Source organism: Pongo pygmaeus, chromosome 13 (assembly GCF_028885625.2).
Source record: "Pongo pygmaeus isolate AG05252 chromosome 13, NHGRI_mPonPyg2-v2.0_pri, whole genome shotgun sequence".
NCBI lineage: Eukaryota > Metazoa > Chordata > Mammalia > Primates > Hominidae > Pongo > Pongo pygmaeus.
The window spans coordinates 106,758,800-106,782,775 of record NC_072386.2 but is presented as its reverse complement, the minus strand read 5'-3'; the positions used below and the strand labels follow the sequence as shown (position 1 = coordinate 106,782,775).

General features: G+C 43.0%; 1 protein-coding gene across 2 annotated transcripts in view; it reads right to left on the bottom strand.

Moving 5' to 3' along the window:
- The window catches only part of PAPPA (pappalysin 1), a 246,970-nt gene that overhangs the window by 186,365 nt on the left and 36,629 nt on the right, over positions 1–23,976 (bottom strand). For both annotated transcript variants that reach the window (XM_054502141.2, XM_063649861.1), the window contains exons 3-4: positions 6,041–6,186; positions 1,706–1,999 (exon numbers count right to left, since the gene is read on the bottom strand). In XM_054502141.2, coding sequence (XP_054358116.1) covers positions 1,706–1,999; positions 6,041–6,186 — 440 coding nt within the window. The remainder of the gene's footprint in view (positions 1–1,705; positions 2,000–6,040; positions 6,187–23,976) is intronic.

The following is a 23,976-nucleotide window of genomic DNA, read 5'->3' as shown; positions in this document are numbered from 1 at the left end:
TCCTAGCCCCTAAGAGGCCGGCAAACTTCCAAACTTATGTTATTGTTTATTTTCCATGTGCGTTGAGCTGGCCAAGAAAAGGTGCTACAGAAATGGAACGTAAGCAGTGTTGTATGAGGGGATGGGGCACCGGATGTGGGGTGTCAGCTTGGCTGGGAATGGGAGCCCAGTGGGAATCTGCTTTTCAGGAAATACCCAGCACCCTGGTCTTTTTTGAGCACTCAAATCTAAGACTCTTTATGGTACCAGAGGTGGGTTATTGACACGTCAATTCAGATTTGGACTGCATGAACCTTATACTGGAGAGGCCCCCAGGGGTCATCAGACCAAATGGACAAGCAGAAAGAACCACTGGGGATCACAGAAACCTCTGGGTTCCAGCAGCAAATTCCTCTCTTCAACTGCAATGAGGCAAAACCTCAACAAAAATGTAAAATAGTCAGAAAGGGGGTGTGTTTTCCCCGGCTTCAGCAGGAATGAGAGCCTAAAGCCCTACTCATATAGCCACCAGGGCAGTTGCCCTGAAGCATCCCTGTGGAACAGAGTGTAAAAGCCACCCAGGTTGCTCAATTTCCCCACTCAACCATCAGCTAGCTCTCTTTAGAAGAAATACAAGAGTAAAAGAGAAAAATACTTGGAGTCAGATATGTGACTTGGTGCAAATGACTTCAGCGAGCTTCAATGCTGTCATCTGTAGAGTGGGGATAGTTCTGACTCTACACATTTGTTGTGAGAATTAAATGAGAGCGAGCATATTAAAGGCCTTTCTGGACAATATTTTGTTACATGAGTAGAAATATTGCTTTTGATAAGAATAAATTTTATATACCTGTTATAAGAGAATTTATTCATTTTCCTCCTTCCTTCCCTCCAACCCTCCCTCTCTCCTCCCTTTCTTTCTTTACTTCTTCCTTTCCTAACAAACATTTATTAAGCACTGGTCCCTGTGCTGACTTCTGAGAATAGAGTGATATATTAGATGCACTCTTTGCCTTGATAGAATTTGCTTGTTCTAGTGGGGAAAAAGACACCAAGTTGAGTATGATAACAGAATTTGATGCTGGCCTGCCATGTGCAATTGTGTGCATTGTGACTAACACAAAAACTCTTAGCTGAAGGTGCACTGGTAAGGGCTATGACAGCCCTGAGGAAGGGGTGTCTTGTTCTAATTTGCCAAAGGTGCTAAAAGGGCTCCAAGGCCTTGATGTCTCTCGTCCTAAAGGGAAGTGCAGGGCATCCCCTAATGCTCCTAACACTGTTACTAGTGGTACGCAAAAGTACTATGATAAGATATATGCAGTTAGAAAAAAAAAATTCATACTCAATGTCATGTCATAATTTTCTCTTTGCAAAGTCCAAAGCACTCTCATTGTTCTTGCAAAACATAATAGCAGAGAATGTGAGAGTTTTATGCTTATCTAAGGGACACATGGGTTAAATAAAGAAGTTTCAACAACCACTAGCTTAGAAAAATGTGCTGCACATTTAGGAAGGATCATGGAGATGCTAGTCCAACAATTCCATTTTCTTGAGAAAAGTGAAACCCAGAAAGAGAATGACTGAAAGACATTAGGTAGATGAGTGGCAGAGCTAGGCCTTCCATCCTTAGAAAAGGTAAGTAGCTTGTTCAAGGTTCCCCTGAGCCAGGATTGGATCCCACATCTGACATCCAGTCCTGTTCACCCTACAGAGTGTAGGGCCCTACCTGCATAGCTCATGAAGTTGTTGTAAGGAGTGTTGAAGAAGCTATGAAAGCCACAGGTGTCATTTCCCGGCCCTGGGTCACCGCAGGACTTGTGTTTAGGGGCTGGGTTGGTATCATTGCAGAGGTCTCCAGTCTCGAAGGAGGGCTCTGTCTCCATACAGGGGTCACTGCAGGACTGGATTTCTGAGATGCCTCGGAAGACGTGATAGAGGCCCAGGCTGTGACCAATCTCATGGATCATGGTGTGGGTGTGCCCAGGCATGCCATAGAAAGATGGGTTCAAGACAATGCCACCTGTAAGGGGAAATCCAGAGAATCAGGCAAACTAGGTACCCTGCTTCTTGGTGCAAGAACCCCCAAGTCCACCAAGGATAAAGAGACGCTGCCCAAAATAAACACAAGCTTCTCCACCCTAGGACTCCATTGCCCTGAGAGCTGTTACAACCTGTGACATGAATCATGACTTATCAGAGCAGGAAGGAATCTCAAAAGTCATTTTGTACAATTCCTTTATTTTTCATATGAAAACGCCAATGCTTAAAGAGGTGAAGGGACTTACCCAAGGTGATTTCAAATTATTCAATGGAGAGCAATTCAGAAACTCTGATTTCTGGGCCAGTAAACATTTCTGCTGCAACCTTTCCCTTACAAAGTAAGGCCTACTCTTATTTCCAAATATTCTACATATTCTTGTCTAGACAAAGCCCTCAGGCTCAGAGATCTTGGTTCTGGTTCTCATTTTGCCTTCACTATGTCTGTGACATCGAGTGGAGTAATTAGCATCTCTGAATCTCATATCTTCTTCCCTGATGCTGTAAGAGCATGAACGCTAATGAAGGTCAGCACCATGCTGTATTCACCATTGTAACAGTTTTCATACTAGCTAATGTCACTTGAGCAGGACTCTTAATCAACGTTCTATGATTAATGACTATTACAGGGCCTGGAGCAGAGTATCTCATTAAATATGTGTTGAATATTTGCTGAATCTTAACTCATCTAAAGAAGTTTGTGAGGTTTAACTAATCTAGTGTGAGCAACTAGAATAGCACCTCCATACATCAAGTACATCACTTGAGGACAAGCAGCATGATCATCACCTGAGAGCTTAATAGAAATGCAGAATCTCAGGTCTCACCCCAGACCCATAGAAGCACAATCTGTATTTTAAAATGAGCCTTGAATGACTTGTCTGTATATTCTGGTTTGAGAAGCAATGGTCTATATCACATGCCTCAGAAGATTGAGAATTGCTTGGCTTGGGCAGATAGAACAGATCTCAGCAGAATTTATGGGTAGTATTTGTGCTGTGTTCATTTTAGGCATTGGAAAGATGCATACAGGCTGCCAGAGAGATAATTAAACTTTAAAATTTAAAAATGTTTAAGGGAAGGTTAAAACTCAGGTGTGGGAACCTAGAAAGTAGGTACTTTAGGTGTAGAGCAGCATCTTCTAAAAGAATGGTGAGGAGGTAGGGTCTTGTTGATTTGAGCTGGCAAGCCCCACACGGGCATGGGGGGTTTTATCTTAGACTGAACCTCTGGAATGGTGTGCCTGCTCAGTCAGGGGACTCATAGAGTCTATGCAGAGGTCTCTGATTTTGAAGAAGGACTCTGTCTCCATGTTAGGGTCACTGGAGGACTTAATTTCTGAGATTGAATTTCTGAGCAATTTTGAATTGCTTAGAGCTTTCTAACACAAAGATAAAGATGTGTGAGAGGGCATGTGAGTGTGCGGGTGTGCACATTCACTTGGGTATGAGAAGGGGGCAGGCAGAGGCAGGGAGGAAGAGAAATTGAGACAGGAAATCTTTCTCAATTATTTTCTGTCAATCATAACATGAAACATAATCCGCTTCCCACCCAAGGCTTTTTCCAGGGATCATGGTGTAACAGCAGAAAAAGAAGGGGAAAATATGGTTGTAATAAATTGGGTTTGATTGGGGCTACTGCAGAGGAATTACTCATGAGCAGCATCTCTCAGGATGGGGAGAGGGCAGCCTGGAGTCCAGCTGGAGTTAGCTGACATAGGTTGCAATCCTTGTTCTGCTTCACACTGGCCTTGTGACTGTGGAAAATGGACTTTGCATCTCTGGCGAGCTCTAAAATAAGCAGCTACAATAATGCCAATGATTCTCTGTCTCTCCATGAAGCTTCATTATTGAGGTAATGAGAGGACAGGACCATTCCAGGGATGATGATTGGATTGCAGACTTAATGTCTAGGCTAGCTCTGTTTGCTTTACCTCATCCCCTCCCAACTCACCCCTTTTCACAGAGTGACAGCACTTGGGCCCCAGTCCTGTTTCATTGCTTCTCTTAAAAGGTGAAATAGCTTGAGCCTGACATCATCCTGAAATACTATAACATGCTATGGATTTATAGCCTCCCTTATTCCTGGCCCTGAGCCAGTCTCTGAAATTTATGGAATTATCAGGAGTAGTTTTTTCTAACAGTAGAAGCCTGCTACTCAATCCTTCTCAGACTCTGATCATGGCTCTTACAGTTGCTTTTCTAATAGGACAGAATTTCAGAACTGAGAAGGATCCTTAGGGTCTTCTGGCCTCCTAGGACCTGCTTATTTAATATTGAGGGACATTGAGACCTGAGGAAGGAAAGAGAATTGCCTAAGGCCATATTGCTAAGTAAAGTCACAGCTGAGAACAAACACGAATTTTGGCTGTAGTCTAGCATTACTCCCATATATCATACTAGGTATGTGATATAAGCTGATCATCTTCAAGTTTGCCTAAGCTGCATGCTCTCTTCTGCCCAACCCCACCTGTCTGTGTCTGTCTGTCTATCTGCCTATCTATCTACCCATACATCATATGTCTCAGGATTTCTCAGCCTCAGCACTATTGACTTTTTAGTCTGTATAATTCTTTGTAGTGGACATTGTGGACATTTAGCAGCATCACTGGCTTCTACCCACTAGATGCCAGTAGCATTCCCCCATTTGTAAGAAGCAAAAATGTCTCTAGATATTGCCAAATGTCTCCTAGGGCATAAAATCCTCCCAGCTGACAACAAGTAGATATTTATCTTTGTATCTATCTTTATTTATACAACCACACACATGCACACACACACGCGTGCACACACACACACACAAATTGGTTTCATTCTCTAAAAGACAATTGAGAAATGAGAGTCGTCTGGAGGGAACTAAGTCTATGGTTTCATTGAGCAAAACTTCCATTATTTAAATCTCTCATTTCCAAGACAGAATAGCAATGGAGCGGCTACTGGACTCTGTTTCACCAGGAGACCAGGCAGGCCTGAGGATACGTCCAGCGCTGTCACTGCTGAGCCCGAACATTCTCAGATAAAGATGTTCACTGAGTCATCACGATTCATTCTTGTAAATAATGGGAACATTCTACCAAAGGGAAAATGATTAAATAAATGGCAGTGCCCTTGTTCAAGGGAATATTATGTGGCTATTAAAAATCTTGGCTTTAGAGAGGGGAAAAAAGCACCCGCAAGGGTGCTTTTCTTTTGTGATTTTAAGTGAAAAAAAATGGGTGGGAAGTTAAGGATAAGACTTCTGCGACATGGAAAAAAAAGTAGATAGCATAATATTAAGTGAAAAAAGAACACAGAATTTCATCTATGCTATGATTTTAAAAATGTACAGTTAAAAAATGCATGTTTACATATAGATGTGTCCTGGAAGAGAGCATGGAAAAAATAAAATTAAAGAACTACAATGTTTGCTTACAGGGCCTATTTCAGAAACTGTTGTCATGTCTAACTTTCGGTGATTGGTTTGTACAAACTTATGTCTTGTTTATGGATATGTATAATTTGAATGTAAGAAGAGTTCCTGTTGGTGTTGGTGGGTGGAACATGGAGGAACACGGAGTTCTTGCAAACTCACTTTTTCTTGCCTCTTTGGTGTCTTTCAAGCCAACCCATGATTGGCTGTGCCAGTACAGTGTGGTTACCAGACTGAGAAGATATTTGCAGGAACTAGGAGACAGAGGGTATAAGGAGAAAGCAAACAATGGACAGTGTTGGAAACAGATTCCAATTGTGACTGTCACTGTCTTGTGTGTGATGTTGGATAAGCCCCATTTCCTCTGTGGGTCTCATTTCCCCATTGATAAAACATGGTTAATAATATGGTACTATTTCCTTCAGAAAATTGCTTGGTGGTCAAAATGAGATAAAGGATGCTAAAGAGTTTTGTAAATTAAAAAGTGATAAATAAATCGGTTGTTCATCCTCACAACTACCACCACCACCATCATGATCATAACAATGATCATCATCGCACTAAATGTATCACTGTCCTACTCTAGTTGCCTCCTGAAGGAGTTTCTAAGACTCACCTAAGTGCATCAGGGCCTCCTTGTCCCATGGCCAAGTTGCTACTCCTGCCAACTCCTCCTCTGAGGATTTTGCAAAGAAAATATTGAGATGTGTTGATCCATCCAATTTAAGAATGTTCTTCAGCTCATTAACATCCAAGTAGGCTCTGAAACAGAAAAAGAACCTTGGCTGTTATCATGCCCCCAAAAAGATACTATTTAAATAATAGGCCCTCTCCAAATAATTTAGAGCTACCATGCGTGCCAGGCATTTTGCTAAGCACTTTAAAAATACTACCTTATTGAATTCCCCCAATAATATTATAAGTAAGATGATTCCATTTTACAGAACATAAAATTAAGTCCTCGAGAGTTTAAGAGACTTGCCAAAGTTATTAGGCTTCTTATGGACACAGAGGTAGGTAGTATCATTATCTCCAGAGGCTTAGAGAAACTTCTTCATACCTTACTAAGTTCAAGTTGCTACTTAGCAGTGTTTTCCTTTTTCTTAATGCTGTCTCTCCCAAGGAGTTCTCACAGAGCCCAGCCAGTAGCACACATTAATGATGGTTTCCTACTTTTCCCCTCTTAGAATAATAGAAGGGCCTCCCCATGTATGAAAGACAAAGTCCAAGTTCCCAGCATGGCCTCCAAGACACAACCTACTCCTTAGCCTCATCTCTCTCTACCACCTCTCTTGAGCACCCCACTGCATACAGACAACATCTCTGCACCCTGTATGGTGCATTATCCCATTGGCAATTTTATTCATGCTGTTTCCTCTGCTGGGACTCTGATCAGCATTTTGTTCTCTAATGAACAAATCAAAAGTCTGTTCTGGTATCCCTCCTCCAGGAAGACTTCCCTGATGCTCTCCTCACCTGCACCCCTTTTAACATCTCCATACTCGTCCACCTCCTACTAGCAGTGCACTCTCTCTCATTTGCCATTTCAATAAATTGCTTCCTCTTTCTATTACATAATACACATTTGTGGCCACCTGAGGGAAGGGGAGGTGCCTTACTAATCTCTGTTTACCCAGTTCTCCGCACAAAGCTTGATACCTGGCGAGCCCTCAGTAGATTTTGATGCAATTGAATTAAATTGGGGAAAGTAAGAGTAAAAATATTTAACTCTCAGTCTCAAATTCAATAATTCCTGACTAATGGGGCCTCGGTTTCCTTACCAATACATTGAAATTAGTAACAGCTGCCTGATGCTCCACAGATCATTTCTGTGGGTGGAAAACCTACACCTCTACCCTGCTGTGAATAGGATACGTCTGAGACCTAGCGTGTCAAGGCCACCCATGTCACAGAAAGCCCCAAGCTCACGAAACCAAACATTCCTGTGACCATAATTTGTACATCTTTTCACAAAAAACATGAGTTGGAGATAGGTGGGCCCAGGAGAGCTTACATCTATGTCTAGGTTGAGCTGACTAATTCCAAGAATAGCCACACAAACTATGATATTGACCTGAAATCTCGCTGCTGAGCCCTTCTCTTCCCCAAGAACCCACATTCAACTTCTTAGGCTGGAAGTCTTGTGAGGAATTCTAATCAGTCTGCTCTGTCATCAGGGAAGAGAACGAAGAAGGAGACAGCCAACATTTATTAAGCATTTGCTGTATGCCAGACCCTGTGCTAGGGTTACACATGTCTCATCCCTGTTTGGTAGTTGAAGCAATGCAATAGAGTGGGTGAGATGGCTCCTTCTTAAGCTACAGCCCTAGGTTTTGAATCCAGCTTTTCCACTTTATGTCTGGGCCACCCTGGGCAATGTACTTAACTTCCTGCACCTCAGTTTCTTTATATAAAGAACGAGGGTGATAATAGTACCTACCCCAAACAGCTGTTCAGAGGGTTAAGGTAGTTAATAAAGAGAGTGTAAAGGGCTTAGAATAATGCCTGGCATGTAGAAAGCCTCAGCGCATGTTTAGCTATTCTTATCACTTATCCCCATCGTACAGATGAAGGAACAGGGGTTCAGAGATCACACAACTGGTGACAAGGCCAAGTACAAATCTAGATGTGTCCAGCTCTTCCCACAACCTCACCCTCATTTCCAAGCTCACCCAGGCCCAGAGTGGAAAGGGAAACAATGCATGGGAGGAGAATGAAAACACAGAGGAGCTGAGATTTTCTTGGATCAGCCCTTTCCACATAATTTATTATTTTCTAATTGATTTGTTCATTTCCATCAAATGTTCTCTCAGGCAGAGAACACAAATGTTATTAGAGAAAGCCACCTCTGCCCCATAGCTCTGAGATGAGAAAGCTTCAAGAGAGAAAAAGGGTGGGGTAGGGGCAGGGGAGACATTTTAATTGGTTGTTTATTCAGTGGTAATTGCAGAAGCCAATCTTTTCAAGAAGTGGTATTCATCCTAGCCCAAAGCAGAGAAGTGGGATGTGGGAGCCTCTCCCTGGCTTGTACGTGATTTTTTTTTTCATACTTTGGGAAGCCTCCATTTCCCTAAGGGGGAAGACTCCACAGCAGCAATCCAGGCTCCTAGCCCCACTGGCCTCTCTCTTCCCCACCTCTCCTAGGGGAACCCACCCAAAGCGGCGGGGGGGGGGGAGGGGAAGCAGCAACAACACAGCTCTGTGGGTGAAAGTTTTCCTTTTGCTGCCCGAGGTATTCCCGCTAATACAGAGCCAGGCTGAGTGTCTCTCAAATATATCAGGGGGAAAATCTTTAGGACAGGAGACCATGTGGGTATTTACCTCCCTACCCCTATGCCTTGAAAGGATATTTTTTTTTTCCCTTTTGTCAACAAGATAGAAGAGAAAGCACAGGAGGTCAAATTCAGAAGGAACATTACTGTCTAGGGATAGTGAAGGTGAGAGAGGGAAAATGGCCATGTGACTTCCATTTTGCAATTGTTGGGAAGGCTGGTCCTGTGTATACATCGTAAATTGGTCAAATGTACTTTAAAATGTCAGAGCTGGGCATGGTGGCTCATGCTTGTAATCCCAGCACTTTGGGCAGCCAAGGCAGCAGGAATGCTTGAGGCCAGGGGTTTGAGATCAGCTTGGGCAACACAGGGAGATCCCATCTTTACAAAAAATTCAAAAAATTAGCTGGGCATGGTGGCACATGCCTGTAGTCCCAGCTACTTCAGAGGATGAGACAGGAGGATTGCTTGGGCCCAGGAGTTCAAGGCTGCCGTGAGCTATGATTGTACCACTGTACTCCTACTTGGGCAATAGAGCAATAGGCCATCTCTTAAAGCAAAACCAAAAGCAAACAAACATTACTCACTTCCCAGAAAAATCAATCAAAATCCCAAACTCACGCAGAGTTGGACAGATAGACCTATATCTATGGGCAAGTTGTCTGTCCAACTCTGTGTGTGTATTAGTCCGTAGATTAAGCTGTGTGTGTATTAATCTGTAGCTTAATCTGTGTGGCTTAATCTGCGTAGAAGCTTTGCTACTCAGAATTGGACAGATAGACCTATATCTGTGGACAAGTAGGTTTAAGTCTCTGAGTATCAGTTAGCTCATGCGGATCCCAACAGGATTAAATAAGACAGCTCAGCACAGTCCCAGCACACACCTAGAAAATGTGAGCCCCCCATATCCTGGTCTCCTATTTTCTCCTGCTGGGAAAGAACCTAAACTGACAGTCTGCCTCTGGGTGGCTCTCCCAGTCTCAGCTTTCAGTGTCTTTTCCTCATTACCCAACCTTCTTCCTCCTACACCTCAACCACTCAAGTTTTCTTGGTTTTCTTATTCTGAGAACCTCTAGTTTTCCCCAATTAGCCCAACCCCTAAGAATGTCCATAAGCTTCCCTCCTCTGCCTTGCAATCTTTCTTCCTGATGATTGGCCCTTTAAATCTTATGAACCCTGCGAAGTCCAGCTTACATGTGATGCACTCCATGTATCCTCTTATGACCACCCTCATCTGTAGAGTAGGGATGATGATGACCACCTGTCAGGGGCATCCGAAGGATTAGAGGCAATACAGGTTAAGTGCCTAGCATGGTGACTGGCACAGAGAAGGCATCACTGATTAGGATAGGCTCCTTTTACTGCATTATTGTTAGCAAAACAAAAATTATTAACAACACTCAAATCATCATCATCATCACCTCTATCTGAAAATGAGTCCTCCTTCCTCTGTGCCCCCTACTTTTAATTCCAGTACTTATCAATCTGCTTTGGGTTATATTCACTGTGTGAGCATCTGTCTTTTCCATCAGGTAATGAGCTTCTGGCAGTTGGGATCAAATCTTTATTATCTCTGTATCACTTAAAAGTATCTTTCAAGAGAGAACCACCACCGATGGGCAGCTACTGAGCACCTCTCTCTCAAATTGCATAGTTTCAAAACAGGATGAGCAAGCCCAGAGCTCAAGGAAGGGGAATTACTTGCCCAAGGTCATATATCTAATACATGTTATAGAAAAGCCTGCCAACAAACCTCTCTGTTCTAACCTGTGTACATGTCACTTGTGTATAGCAGCAATTTTGTATCATAAGTAAAGTCACTTCTTCCTTCAGGTGGACACAGTTCCCCGCATAGTTTAGAGAACAAATCATGGCAAGGATGGTAGCCTCCATTCTCTCCCTCAGCTGGACACCTGGGTGTGGGGGAACCTGCATTGCCTGAATATCTGACCACTTCTCACTGTACTCTGCTGGTTGTTCTGCAGCTCAGGGTCCATACCTGTTCAGTGAGGTTGTGAAATTGATCAGTGTCTTCTAGATCATGGTCTACAGAAGGCTAAATTTGCAAGAAAATGATGAATATTTAAAGAAAAACGCTGCTGAGTCAAATGGGTTTGGGACATGGTCTGTTAAACAAGGTTAAATACATATATTTTTTAATTGCAAGAATTTTTGGAGCCTCAAATATGCAAAATAAGAGTAAGACAGATAGTACAGGAAGTGTACCCAAAAATATGTGACCATAATTCTTCCTCCACACCCCTCCCCCTTACACACTTCCACCTTTGCCAAAAAACAAACAGTACAAACAACAAAGTTTGGAAAATGTTGGTTAGATTGAAATGTCCCCCCTGATTTAGATATTTTCCCCTGAGCCGCCTCTCAAGAGTGGTGTCTCAGTGTCTCTTTTCTTCCTACGCAACCCATGCACCTGGATCCCACTGTTGAGATTGTGGGTCCCCTGGAATGTCTGTTTCAGGGGGCCCAGCCCTGATTGCCAAGGCGCCCAGACTTTACCCCTTTGCCAGAACTGCATTTCAAAGCCATGAGTGCAGTTCTGGAGGGAGATCAAAGCTCTCTCAACTCAACTGTCATTAGAATATTTTCTTTATGCATCTCACTCGTTGGTAAGTGCCAACAACATATTTCCTAAATGCACTGGCCTGAGATGGCACAACTCTGTAATAATCTGAATGAGAGGGCTGTCAGGGCCTGTTTTATTGAGAGAGAAGCAAAAGGGAACCACATTCAAAATGCAAAACAACAACAAATCCTTTAAATAAAATCATGGGAAAAAAGTGTGAGAAGGCCTGAGTTTTTTCACCTCTAGAAGCATGATACACTGGCCTTCCCGTTTCAATGGTACAGCTTACAGTGAGCCCAGGTCAAGACTGAGGACTATCAATTTCTATTCCCACTCAAAGCAGGTCACTCTTCAGTGGACTTCCCCTATGCAGAAGTGATAGCTGAGGAGATCTTTAAGCAATGTCATGCCAGAGTCATGCTTCCTGGGCTCTTGATTGGTGCGGCTGGTCACAGAGATGGTACTGGCCATGCGTAGATGCCCTCAACTGGAGGAGGGTTTGTGTGAGCTGAACACTGGCCGAGAGTGGGCCACTTTTAAGCAAGCTAGAGACTGGGAACAGTTCGTTCAGGTTAGAATAAAAGGCAGCAGAGGGTGATTTTAAGAGAGAGACAGACTGGCGTTCAAATCCTCCTTCCACAAAGTGGCTCTGTGATCTTGGACAACTGACCCTGTCACTTTATATCTCAGTTTCCTCACCTGTGAAATGGGAATTAGAAAATTCAACCAAGAAAGGAGGATACAAAAATTCAAGGAGGTAATGCACTAGGAAATGCCTAGAAGAGTACCCAACTCATGAAAAACCCTCGAGATGCAGAATTCTCTTTTAAGCTAGTTCATGGATTGAGAGAAAACTGGCCTTAGCTCCCAGTGCCTGTTGGGTTCCCGCTCTACCAGCCAACCCTGGTTCCCAACACTGGATTAATGTGTTTACCTTCTTCACAGGAGGTTGTCCTGTTTCTCCATCTCATAGAGCAAATTCTGTAACATTGCCCATTTCCAAATTCTGATTGTAGCTTGTCATTCCCAAGGAGGTTCTCAAGTCCATGAACCACTACTTAATTTTCAGAACACACCAGACCATTTGAAAATGATTATCAAATATAAAGATCAAAGCCACTGAAGGCAAGTCATTAAAGCAAGATAAACCTCAGAATGTTTATTGCATCCATATCCTTGTTCCGAATAACAAGCTTTCTTCAAGCTGTGACCAGTACAAAAACCTGAATTTTGTTCTTTATCCCAAGGGCCCTAACAATCTGGACTTGATCCTCCTGCTTAGTTTCATTGTCAAAAATGCCTAAATCTGCCTCTTCAGTCTATAGAAAGAGACACAGAAAGAAAACGCTGGGAGAGTTTATTAAATTCTTGGAATCTTGAATGATTAGTTTCCAAAATAACAGATTATGTATGGAAGCTTGACACGTAACATAACAGCATCAATCAAAGACTAATTGAAAATTGATCATTCCTTTATTTAGTTATTGAATGAGTCATTCTTTCCTTACCTCCATTTTTTCCTTTCTTTTTCCCTGCTTTCATTCTTTCCTTCCTTTCTTCCTTCCTAATGTCCTTCCTTTCCACATATCATTCATTCATTCTTTTCTGCTTTCCTTCATCAACAACACTTACTGATATTCTATTAAATACCATGTTTAAGCTAGAAACTTTGCCTACAGATAATGAAAAAAAGCACGATTTTCATTATCAAGGTATTAGAAGTTTTATGAAGAAAGTGAGATGAATAAATGAATGATCACACATAATATGATAACATTAATAACACTACCGTTTGGGAAAGTTTACTACACACTGGAACTGTTGAAGTATTTTTGTTATATTACATTTTTGAAGCTTTTCAAAAGCCCTAGAGTATCCCCAACTTATAGGTGACAGAACCAAGGCTAAGAGGGCTGACACCACTTTTCCAAGGTCCCTCCACTTGGAAAAGTTTCAGAGGGGTGACAAAACCCCTAGTCTGTTAGATGCTACTGACCATATCCTTAGCCATTAGTCTCTTACTTCTTCTTATCATATGTGTTATGATAGAGTGGGTGGGTGTTAAATATAATGAGAGCATACAGCAATGACACCCAGCTGAAGGAGGGTCAGAAGCCACTGAGGTTTTCACATAAAGAATAAACCTTGGTTTGATATTGAACCAAGTGTGGGAAATAGAGAAAATGGCAGAAGCTCCAGAAAGCCCAGAAGCATAGAAGCATGAGAAGAGACACTACAAGCTCTCACTTGCAAGGTTGAGGAAGATGAAGCTGGAGGGGACAGCAATGGCTACAGCTGTGCTATAGTTCGGATATTTGTCCCCCCCAAATATCACAATGAAATGTGATCCCCAGTGTTGGGGGTGGAGCCTAGTGGAAGGTGTTTGGGTCATGGGGGCAGATCCCTTAAGAAGGGCTTGGTGTCATTCTCATGGTAGTGAGTTCTTACTCTACTAATTCCGGTGAGAGTCGGTGGTTAAAAAGACTCTATCGTCTCCCCACTCTCTCTCTTGCTTCTTCTCTTGCCATGTGATCTCTGCATATGCTGGCTCCTCTTCCCCTTCCAAGCATGAGGGGAAGCAGTTTGAGTCCCTCACCAGAAGCAGACACTGGTGCCAGGCTTCTTGTACTGCCTGTAGAACCATGAGCCAAATAAATCTCTTTCCTTTGTAAATTACTCAGCCTCAGGTATTCCTTTGAAGCAATACACAACAAACTAAGACAATCAGGAAGGGTCTTGTATACTAGGCAATGGAGAATTGAAAGTGTCCTGGGAGTCCCAAGCAGACCCTTGCAGATGATATGTAAGAGGATAAAATGATCTGGTTTACATTTTCCAGGGAGATTTCTGAAGGAATTTGGGAGATGGAGTAGAGGTGGTGAAAGTGGAGAAGGAGGCATTGGCAGTGTCTCACAGCAACAGGAGTGTATATAAGAAGTAGTGGTATTCATACATGGGGAAAAATTTGATGCTGAGTTAGGGTGGGAGTGAGGGAAGCTGAAATGTTGGTCTGGTTTCTGATTTTGTCTCCTGTAGTATTTTTCTTTTATCAGTCACAGACACTACATATCAAAGCCCCCTTTATTGCTGCTCTAAATGCAGAGATTTATCTGCCAACGGCATGTCCTTTGCTGAGTCTCTTGGAAGGCCAACCCATAGGAAAATCACTGGCCTTCAGCTCCTTGTGGATTGGATCGTGATGGGACCAGGTAACGGGTGGGATGGAGAATCCTGAGAATTTGGTTCAGAGGAAACCAGGTGCTGGTTCAGAGAAGCAGAGTGTGCCAGTGGCGAGGTTCTTAGACTTTTGGGATATTATTAGACTGATGCACAAGTAATTGCGGTTTTCAAAATTACTTTTAAATGGCAAAAACCACAATTACTTCTGCAGCAACCTAATAATAAACATTGAGATGGAAGTCAGCAGTTTGTGTAACTTTGATGAATAAATAAAGCATTCAAAAGGGGGAAAAAAACCACTCCACCATGTATGAGGTCCCTCATATCATAAAATAAAAGGTACTTGAGTAGCACTCCAAAAGAAAAAATAATCTCAGAATAAAGCACACTACTTTACAATGAATGCATTTTACTAGAAACTACAGAGCTGCTATTTTTCTCATTTACCTTTTGGAAAATAATTTTAGAGATCGTTAGGACAGAAAGCAAAGTGTCAGAACACCTGGTTCCCGGCAAGCTCAGCTACACTCACTTGGTTAACATGAATCATCCTCTAGGACACAGCCTAAAAGCTACTCTGACCCCCTATGTCTGAGTCAGGTAACCATTCCCTGTGTTCGCTCAGCACCTTGGACTTCTCCATAACAGCAATTATGCAGCTAGCTATTTATCTTGCTGCAGGAAATTCCAAAAGGGCAGAATTACAGGTGTCTTGTGCAATGTTCAATGTTGTACTTCTAGCACCTAGCACTGTGCTTGGCACATAGAAGGCAGACACACACACTCATGCACAAACTATTGGATGAACAGTCACTTCCCTAAGATCTTCTCTTGGGGTACTCCAATCTCTGTTTTGACAGCCTCAGAAACTCTGAGTTCATATATTTTCAGAGCAGCCATTAAGGCATGAGGAATCTCTTGCTAAGTAAGGAGGTGCACAATTGAATTGTGATGCTGTGTTCAAAAGCAACACAGTAGTAATACAATTATCTCATGTCAGACAATCATTTTTGCAACTGAACTCTACAGTTCAAGGGCCCACAGCTCTCTTCCCACCACCTCACTTCCTTCTTGGAGCATCAAACCAAATTGATAAATAATACAACTGACCACACTGAGCGAATATGCACAACTTACTGACAGCCCTGTGATTTTTCTTATGCTTAAATCACAACTAAGCAAAGACAATCACATCTCCTTCATGAGCTGCAGCAGTCACAGTGTTTTAGGAACAAGAGTTATTTCAGAAGACTGCATCGTTTGGTTCTAGACTTTAGCCATGTAGGCATATAACTGATGTGAAGACTAACTAAAATATATTAAGTTTAGAAAGGATAAATCAAGAATTATATAATCACCAATATGTGTTAAAATGGCAATGTCTAAATTTTAATCTGGACCATAGTCCCATACAAATCACCTAACCTTAGGCAAAAAACAAATTTATTTAAAATTAAAACAATACAGTCTGTACAGTAGATGTAGGTCCCTCTGGATGACCTTGAATAAGTCTAGTAACTTCTCCAAATTTGGGTCTACCTTGGGGTTAAACAGAGACAACTCTTAGAAAGTCATGTGATGATCAAGGAGTTCAAGTATAGAGAAATGATGCTAGAAAGCATGACATTATATGCCAGGCTGTCAAAAGTAGAAATAAATTCAAATTGATTTTTGGAAAGAGGATGCCACATTTGGAGCCTGAGGGAAAATAAAATAGCAGACATGCAGACTGCCCCAGTATGGGGTACCATCACAAGGCCACTGTTGGGACTTGAGAAATATGAGTAGGATTTTTTTTCAACTTGTCATAGAGCGTAATTGCTCCTCATTACCACACTGAACACTTTGTACTCAAGTAGATACAGGGGCTGGTCAATCCTCTGAAGGCAAAGACTGTCTCTTATATCCCTTGGCATCTCCAGTGCCAGTGCATGGCTTTATTTGTACCGTTTAAATATTAAGCCCATCCTCTGTACTCTAGTTCTACTTCCCACAATCCTGGAAACAGGATTCCAATGTCTGATTTGAGAATATCTGTGCATGAACAAACCTCAAATCCTCCCATTTTACAGATGAAGAATTTGAAATAAGAGAAGAAAAGTGTTACTTCATGCTGGCCACTAAGTTCCTGGAAGAATCTAGTCACTTCCTTCCTCACGCTTGGCCAAACCACTGGCAAACTGTGTTTTTCTACCATGGATTCTCATGGGAAAGAAACCTCCTTTGCATCTCTCTTACTTCATGATTTTGTGGAGTTATAATCACCATTGCCCTCTGTGGCCATACAAATAGTTCAGTAGTTAGAAGTCAAGTTCAAGGCTAAGAGCTGCAGTTGGCTGTCTGAACTCACACAAGTTTTGAATCAAACACATCAGAAGCTTGATGTGGAGACAGTGCTCCTCCACCCTTCACCACCAGGCCACTAAAACAACCTAGAACATGGAAAAGAGAAAGAGAAGAAAGGAGAAAGGAGGAAGACAGAAAATGCTCCTCTGAAAAATGGGAAAACATGAGCATATTCTAGTTATGCAAACAAACCCATGAACAAAATGCACTGCTGTTCACACACTAGTTTTGTGTTTTCAGAAAGTGAGAGTGGAGGTGTGGAGGTTCCCTCTCAGGAGGTGGAAAACTGCCCAGCAGTGAGTTTGAAGGAACAAGCTGAGCTGTAACCAACTTAGGAAAATGTATTTCAATAAACCAAAATGTGCTGCTGTCTGTCAGTTCAATCCTCTCTCGCACGCCCAATGGCTTTGTTTCCTAACCTGGAAGGGCATCTGACCAAGTGCAGAGGCTGTCATGAGTGGTCAGTGTCATCAGTGGATGCAGAAAGGAAAATGAGAGTGCTGAGCATGCCAAACCCAGGGTGGGAAAAAACCAACTGCCTCCTGCTGAGGCCCTTGAAAGGGCACCAGTACTGCCATCCATCCAGGCAGCTGGGAATGGGACAGGGAACACATTTGGGAAAGGGATGAGAGAAGGAGCATCTCAGATCCTGGCATGTTGCTGACTTCTCCCCGCAAAAGAGTTTTAACTTTTATCTGTAAACTTTGAGAATACAGAGTATGCTGGGGCAAGAGTCCCAGGCCAGGAGACAGCCTTGGTTGGTGTAGTCCTGAGCACATTATGGGTACCCTCCTGGCTTCCCAGTTTCCAGTTCCTTCCCTACTCACTATTCAATGAGCCCCAACTTGGAATCCCAGACATGCCTTTGCTTTTTTGCTGGAAATGCTTAAACTTAGTGTGGCATGCTGCTTATCTCTTGGGAAAATCAATACATTAGCATTCAGTTTATACAGGACTTTTGGAATTAAAAAAATATTTAAAAAATGAAACCTGTGGGTGATAAAATAAAAGGGCTTTTGGTAGTACAGAGTGGTTGATTAGGTTACTTTTGTCGCTTACTCCCACACTGAGATCGTAGTGAGGGGGCTCAGGATTGAAAAGGGGCTAAGAATTTCGGGATATGCACAATAAGAAGCGAGAAGATCTATCAGAGGAGGGAAATTCCCAAACAACAGCAGCAATAACAACTGCTATTTTCAGACCTCACTATGTGCCAGGTGCTGTCCTAAAAGGTTGACTGTGTAGTATTTCATCCAATCCTCTAAACCACCCAATGCAGTAGACTGTTACTTTCATTCCTGACTTTACAGAGGAGGTGACTGAGTCTTTGACAAAGGAAGAGACTTGTGCAAGGTTACAGAACTGTTAAATGACTTGACTGTAGTATGTTCTGTCTCCAAAACTTGTATTCTTATTTATTTGCTAGACTGTATCGATCTTCTACTGTTCCTCATAGGTCACTGTTTTGAGCTCGTTATTAACCTCATCTTTAGGGGCCTTGAGCAGTTCTTCTTTTAATTCAGTTCACCCCTCTATTCTGCTCTTAAGACCAAAGTTATATGTGTGCAAGTCTCACAGATGGAACTTGTGAGTAAAGGTGGACTTTGTTCAGAAGAAAAGCATGAAGAAAACCCAGACTGAATCAGAGAAAATCAAACCATATGTGCAAGTATGCCTGAATCTGTATGTCTGTGTATCAACTCTCAAGCAGGCATGAGGGCTGGAGATGGTGGAAACATATAGTAACTTCACAAGTCTGGCATATCTCTCATTATGATCCATCCCAACATTGCCTGGAATGGTTTTGTACAGAAATATGTCCTTTAACACTGCCAGACATTTGGGTCATTTTAAAAATAAGCCAGTGTGCAAATTCAATAACTCAATGAGTTTGATAGAAGTTATAGGTCTTTATTTAAAAACACCAATTCTGTGGCTACTCCTTTAAAAAAAAGTTAATATTTTGAGAATGAAAATAATCTCAGCAAATGCTCTCAATTTGTATATGGCAGTTTCATCCAGGCCTTTTTTTATGAGCCTGTAGGAACACAGTCTCTGCAAAACAATGCTGACAGGGAGGAGATGGTGTCCACATGTGCACACAAGAAGGGAGGAGACTTTTCTCCATCAACTACCATGTGCCAGTCACTGTACCATACCAGGTGTCTCACACAGATGACTCCATTTGAGTGCCATGACATGCCACAGGATAGCTGCTATCACCCAATTATTACAGATCAGAAACCAGCAACTCTTATTGAGCAATGTGCTAAGGTCAGACAGCTAGTGCAGAGTGGAGCCAAGATTCAAACCCTGGTCAGTCTCTAGCACGCATAATTTTTCCACTACACCAGACCTGACTCCTGTTATTGCTTTAATGAATATTAGTCACGTTAAATAAACCCTGATATTCTGATTATAAAATTCCAAACAATTTCTTTTACGTGATTACTGGAAAAGAATGAACAAAGTGACTGAAAAATAACAATGCCCCCTTTCATCTGCATGCTGGTTAACTCTTCCCAGAACTCTTTCTGGGATATTATTTTATGAGACCCTCATGGCAATTGTGTGATCCAGGCAGTCAGATACTATTATTCCTTCCAAATAGATGTGGAATTGGAGGCTCAGAGAGATTAAGAGGCTTGCCAAAGATTGCATAGCTAACAAACCGCCCAGCCCAGGCTAGAATCTATTTCACCTGAATTCTTTCATTCTAAATCAGCCTGAGTCTTCAGTGTCTACCGTCTGAAGAAAAAACTGTGGCATCTACCTACATGAAGCCCCAACCAGACTCACATCTTTCTTGCATCTCCTCAACATCTTCCCACTTCAATTTATTTACCCCATTATCACTACATGTCTGGCCAGCTCACCAGCTCTTTTCTATTATTACAAAGCCCGCTCATGCTAAAAGCCTATTGCGTCCCTTCTCCATCATTAAACCTTTCCTAACTTCTCCAAACCACAGTGATCCTGCCCTTTCTCAGAGCTCATGGGAGCCTTATAGGCTATGTGGTTTACAGGGAAATTAGTCATCTGCCCTTTTGCCTTCTCTTGAATGACTGTAACAAAATGTCATTAAACCACAGGATACAAGCACCTTGAAGACAGAGATTATATCTTGGACCCCTATAGCATTTATCACAGTTCTCTGGATACTAAGGTGTCTTAATAGAATATGGATGATGGGTAAGAACATAAACATACTAAATATAACCTTTCCAGGTTTTAAGCTGCTGTCTAAGGTGTCTATAGGGGGGTAGTTGAAATAGCATGGGAGTAGGAAGTGAGACCCTGGGTCTCCATCGCAGCTCAGCCCCACTCTCAATGGATGGTTTGCGTCAGTGTCTGCCCCTCCTTGAGGGCTTAGTCTCCCCACCTGCAGCAAGAAAGTACTGGACCCATCTACTATTCCATTAAGCTCTGAGAGTCCTTCATTCAGATTGAAAAGGAAGAGGAAAGTACGAAGTTTATGCTCCATGAGATCAAATCAGAAATTAAGTAGGAAACCCCACCTGGAGAGGACAAATCATTCAGTGGCCCTGATTAGAGCAGGGGAAGAGGCTGACGGGGGCTATAGCTGCCAGCAGAGGGGTCGGGGGTGACCTCAAGACTTATCGCAGCCCCTTTTGTGAGACTTCCAACAACATTAACTGGAGTCCAAAAGCAACAACAACAAAAACCTGGCCTCAGGGGATTGTCCTTGTTACATTAAAAAAATAATAATAATAAAGAGAAGACAAAGGAAATAATTCCCAAATAATAATAAAGAGAAGACAAAGGAAATGTTTCCTTATGAGACAACAGTGTATAGGGAAAGTGTCTTTTTTTCCACCCATCCCATTTTGTATGAGTAGATATTCATGAACAAAGGTGAGTTCACTTGAGGGTGCCAGGGCTTGTGGTTTGGAAGGTCCAAACAGGAACTTGGTTGGTTTGCTGCAATATCCTCTCTCAGTGAGGTAGCTACAGTCTTCAGTGTCAAATGCCCCTGGATTTCCTGACACTGGAATTTTCTATTAATATCCAGGTTTTCCATTTCATTTATAAAAGGGTGTGTGAAGTGCATTCTACCTGCGTGTAGACATCTCTAATGGCTGCAGATGAAGTCCTGCCTCCCTGGCTATTCTCCACCACTGTAGAGAACGGCCACAGTTCACCTGGAATGTCTTTTTTCTAACTGGCTAGTCTCCTAGAAAGGCATTTACTGCTCACACGGACTGCTCCTCCTGGCTGGTACTGTGGACCCTTCATTCACACCAGTGATTGCAGTGGGGTGTTTACTTCTCTGTCTTACCCACTAGGTGGTAAGCTCCGGGAGGGCAGTGATTGGGCTGGCACAGAGAAAGCATTCAATAAATATTTATTGAGAGAAGAAAAGGACAGAAGGAAGGAAAGGTGGGAAGAATGTAGGGAGGAAGGAACAGAGGATTAAGCCTATCATTAAAGTTTTCCATGAGATAAACTGAACTTTTCTCTGCTCATGGTCTGGATCTCAGCCATAATAACCCCTTAAACTCCATGTTCTCTTCTATACACCACTCCTCACCCTCTCCACTGCCTGGCTTATGCCCTACCCTCTGCATGGCCTGGCTATCTCTAGGCTCTGGACATTCTCTGCTTGCTCATGCAGATCCACTCCCCACCCTGCTCTGTGTCCTTGGGAGGCTGGCTATCTACGGATTGCATCAACAGGTTCCTTTGTTTTGTGCCTTCAGTTGGATCCACCAAATGGGAAGCACTGGCAGGAGACTGGCAGGCAGAGAGAATGACAACATGGAATTTACTCTCCTGCTTCCCTTCTGGTCAGGTGGCTGTAGCCTGGCTGCTTCCCTTGCTGAGAGCCACAGCTGCTGCCAGGAAAGCCCCTCCATACAGTCCCTCTCTCTGGGTCCCATAACCACTTTCTCCTTTTGCCCCTACAGGCCAAGATGGTAAATGGCTCTCCATAGTTGCCCGCCCTAGAGTATAGCACAAGGCCTTGTTGGTTGTCCTTAATCCTGCCTACAACATTGTAAACAGCTTCTCCTTGAAAATAGCCCCTCCTTCAATTCTCCTTAATTATTCTGTTCGAATGTGCCATCTGTTTCCTGCTAGGACCCTGACTGATGCAGTCTGCATCTTTACTTCTCAGCAGGCTGCCTATTCTCAAATGCCTACTCAAATCTTGACCCCTCCAGCTGATTTGCCTTGTTTTCCTAGTCAAATAAATCTCTGCTTTTTCAGTCTCCTGTCCTACTGTGTGTCTCTAAATTTACAAATCAGAGTTTCTTATGTTTCTATATGACTTTCCCACTAAAGCGGAAGCCCCTCAATGGTGAGGAACATGTCCAACTCATTGCAACACCCCCAGTAAAGTGCAGAAAGGCTGGTGGGATAGACATGCCCAATAAATGCCTGTTAAAGAGAAGAGAAGCAGTCAATATTTGGTTTTCTGATATGAAATGGAATAAGATATTACTGTGCAGTGCTCAACCCCAAGAACACAAGGCCACCGTCTCCACCAGAACTGTAATCCCACCTATGGCCTCATTATGCATGGTTATCAGTACTGACTTGAATGCTTCTGGTGAAGGGGAGCTCACTCACCCACAGACAAAGCCCTCCCCAAAAAGGACCATTCTGACTGGAGATGATATCATCTATCACTCAGCTCAAAGCTGCCTCCTGTAATTACAACACTGTAGTCCCAGCCATGGCTTAGAAACCATATAGAATAATTCTGCGACTTTCCCACAGGATAGGCCTTCAGAGCTTGAAGTGTATGTGTCATGACCATGTAATCATGACCCTCCCACCCTCCCTATCTCCCTCCCTCCCTATCTCCCTACCTCCCTCCTTCCTTTCCTCCCTTTTTTGTTTAAATTCACAAAGCAAAAATTTATCTGCAACCTTCCACAGGTTTCTGTCTGCACACAGGAGAGCTGATTCGGCCAGAACCCAGAAAACCCCAGCCTCACCACGAGAGGACATGTGACCTGGTGGGCCTCATCCAGGGCACACAGCTTTCCCAGCCAGCAAACAAACGAGCCCTGGTCACAGCGGTCATAGCTGGCACATGGTCACTCACAGACACTCTGGGCATGCATTCCCGTGACTTAGAAAAGAGGAGGCCTTTGGAACCTGCCAGTGTTGTCTGCTGATTGTGAGGTGTCTGGAACCTGGGGCCCCATGGCCCTTCCACACCAGCATGGTGCTCTGCAAAGGCCAGCTGCTCTTCATCCTGTCTCAATGATACACAGTTTTTTTCCCCAAAACTTTAGTAGCGCCACTCTCCCTATCACCTGTCTTTTAATTTTGCCTCTTATTGTTCCTTAGATTAAAAAATATCCTCCTTCCATAGGAGGTTTGGACCTAGTAGTCTTGAGTTTGAATCCAAGCTATCCATTTATTAGCAGAGTGAGCTTAGGTAAGTCCCTTCATCTTTCTGAATCTTGAAATTTTCAAAGCAAAACAGGGCTAAGGGTACCCACTTTCCTGGCACTTGGCAGGTGCTGCATAAACATTTGTTGCATGAATGAATGAGTGAATGAATGAGCAAATAAATCGATGTACAAATGAATGGATGACTTCCAATTATGCCCATTCTACCCCACGCGCACTCTCACCAGGCACAGAAGTACCTCTTGGGAGTCTAGTTTAGTGGAGCACACTGATCATAGACTTGCACTTGTGATTTAGCCTAATGATTTTCTTGACCCATGAACTTAGCTAAGTCACTCCACTCTCTAAGTTTCCTCTATTTCCCATCAGTCAAATGTGAATGTTAACCTCTGTGTTGACTCCCTTGCCAAGTTTTGGAAAGGCCCAAGTGAAAGCAGAGATGACAATGCACTGTGACCTAGAAGAGACTGGTCACACACCAAGGCTTCTCCTCACATGGGCTGCTCATGTCTTGGAGCCAAGGTGAGAGTCCAGGGGCCCTCCTGGTGCCGGGAAACTGAGCTGAGGCGCTTTCTGACTTGCTGCCAGGCAGGGCATTCTCCTGCCAGCATCCTCATTCCTTTGCACATAGGTATTTTGTTCACGCACGGGAGGCCCTTGCGCTTTTGAGAGAGACATAAAGAGAAGAGTCAGCAGAAAACCTGCAGAGGTCGGCAAATGTGCTCGAGCCATCAGCAAGTCCAGGGTCCTGTGTGTTGGACAGAATAGAAAAGTTCAGTGTGA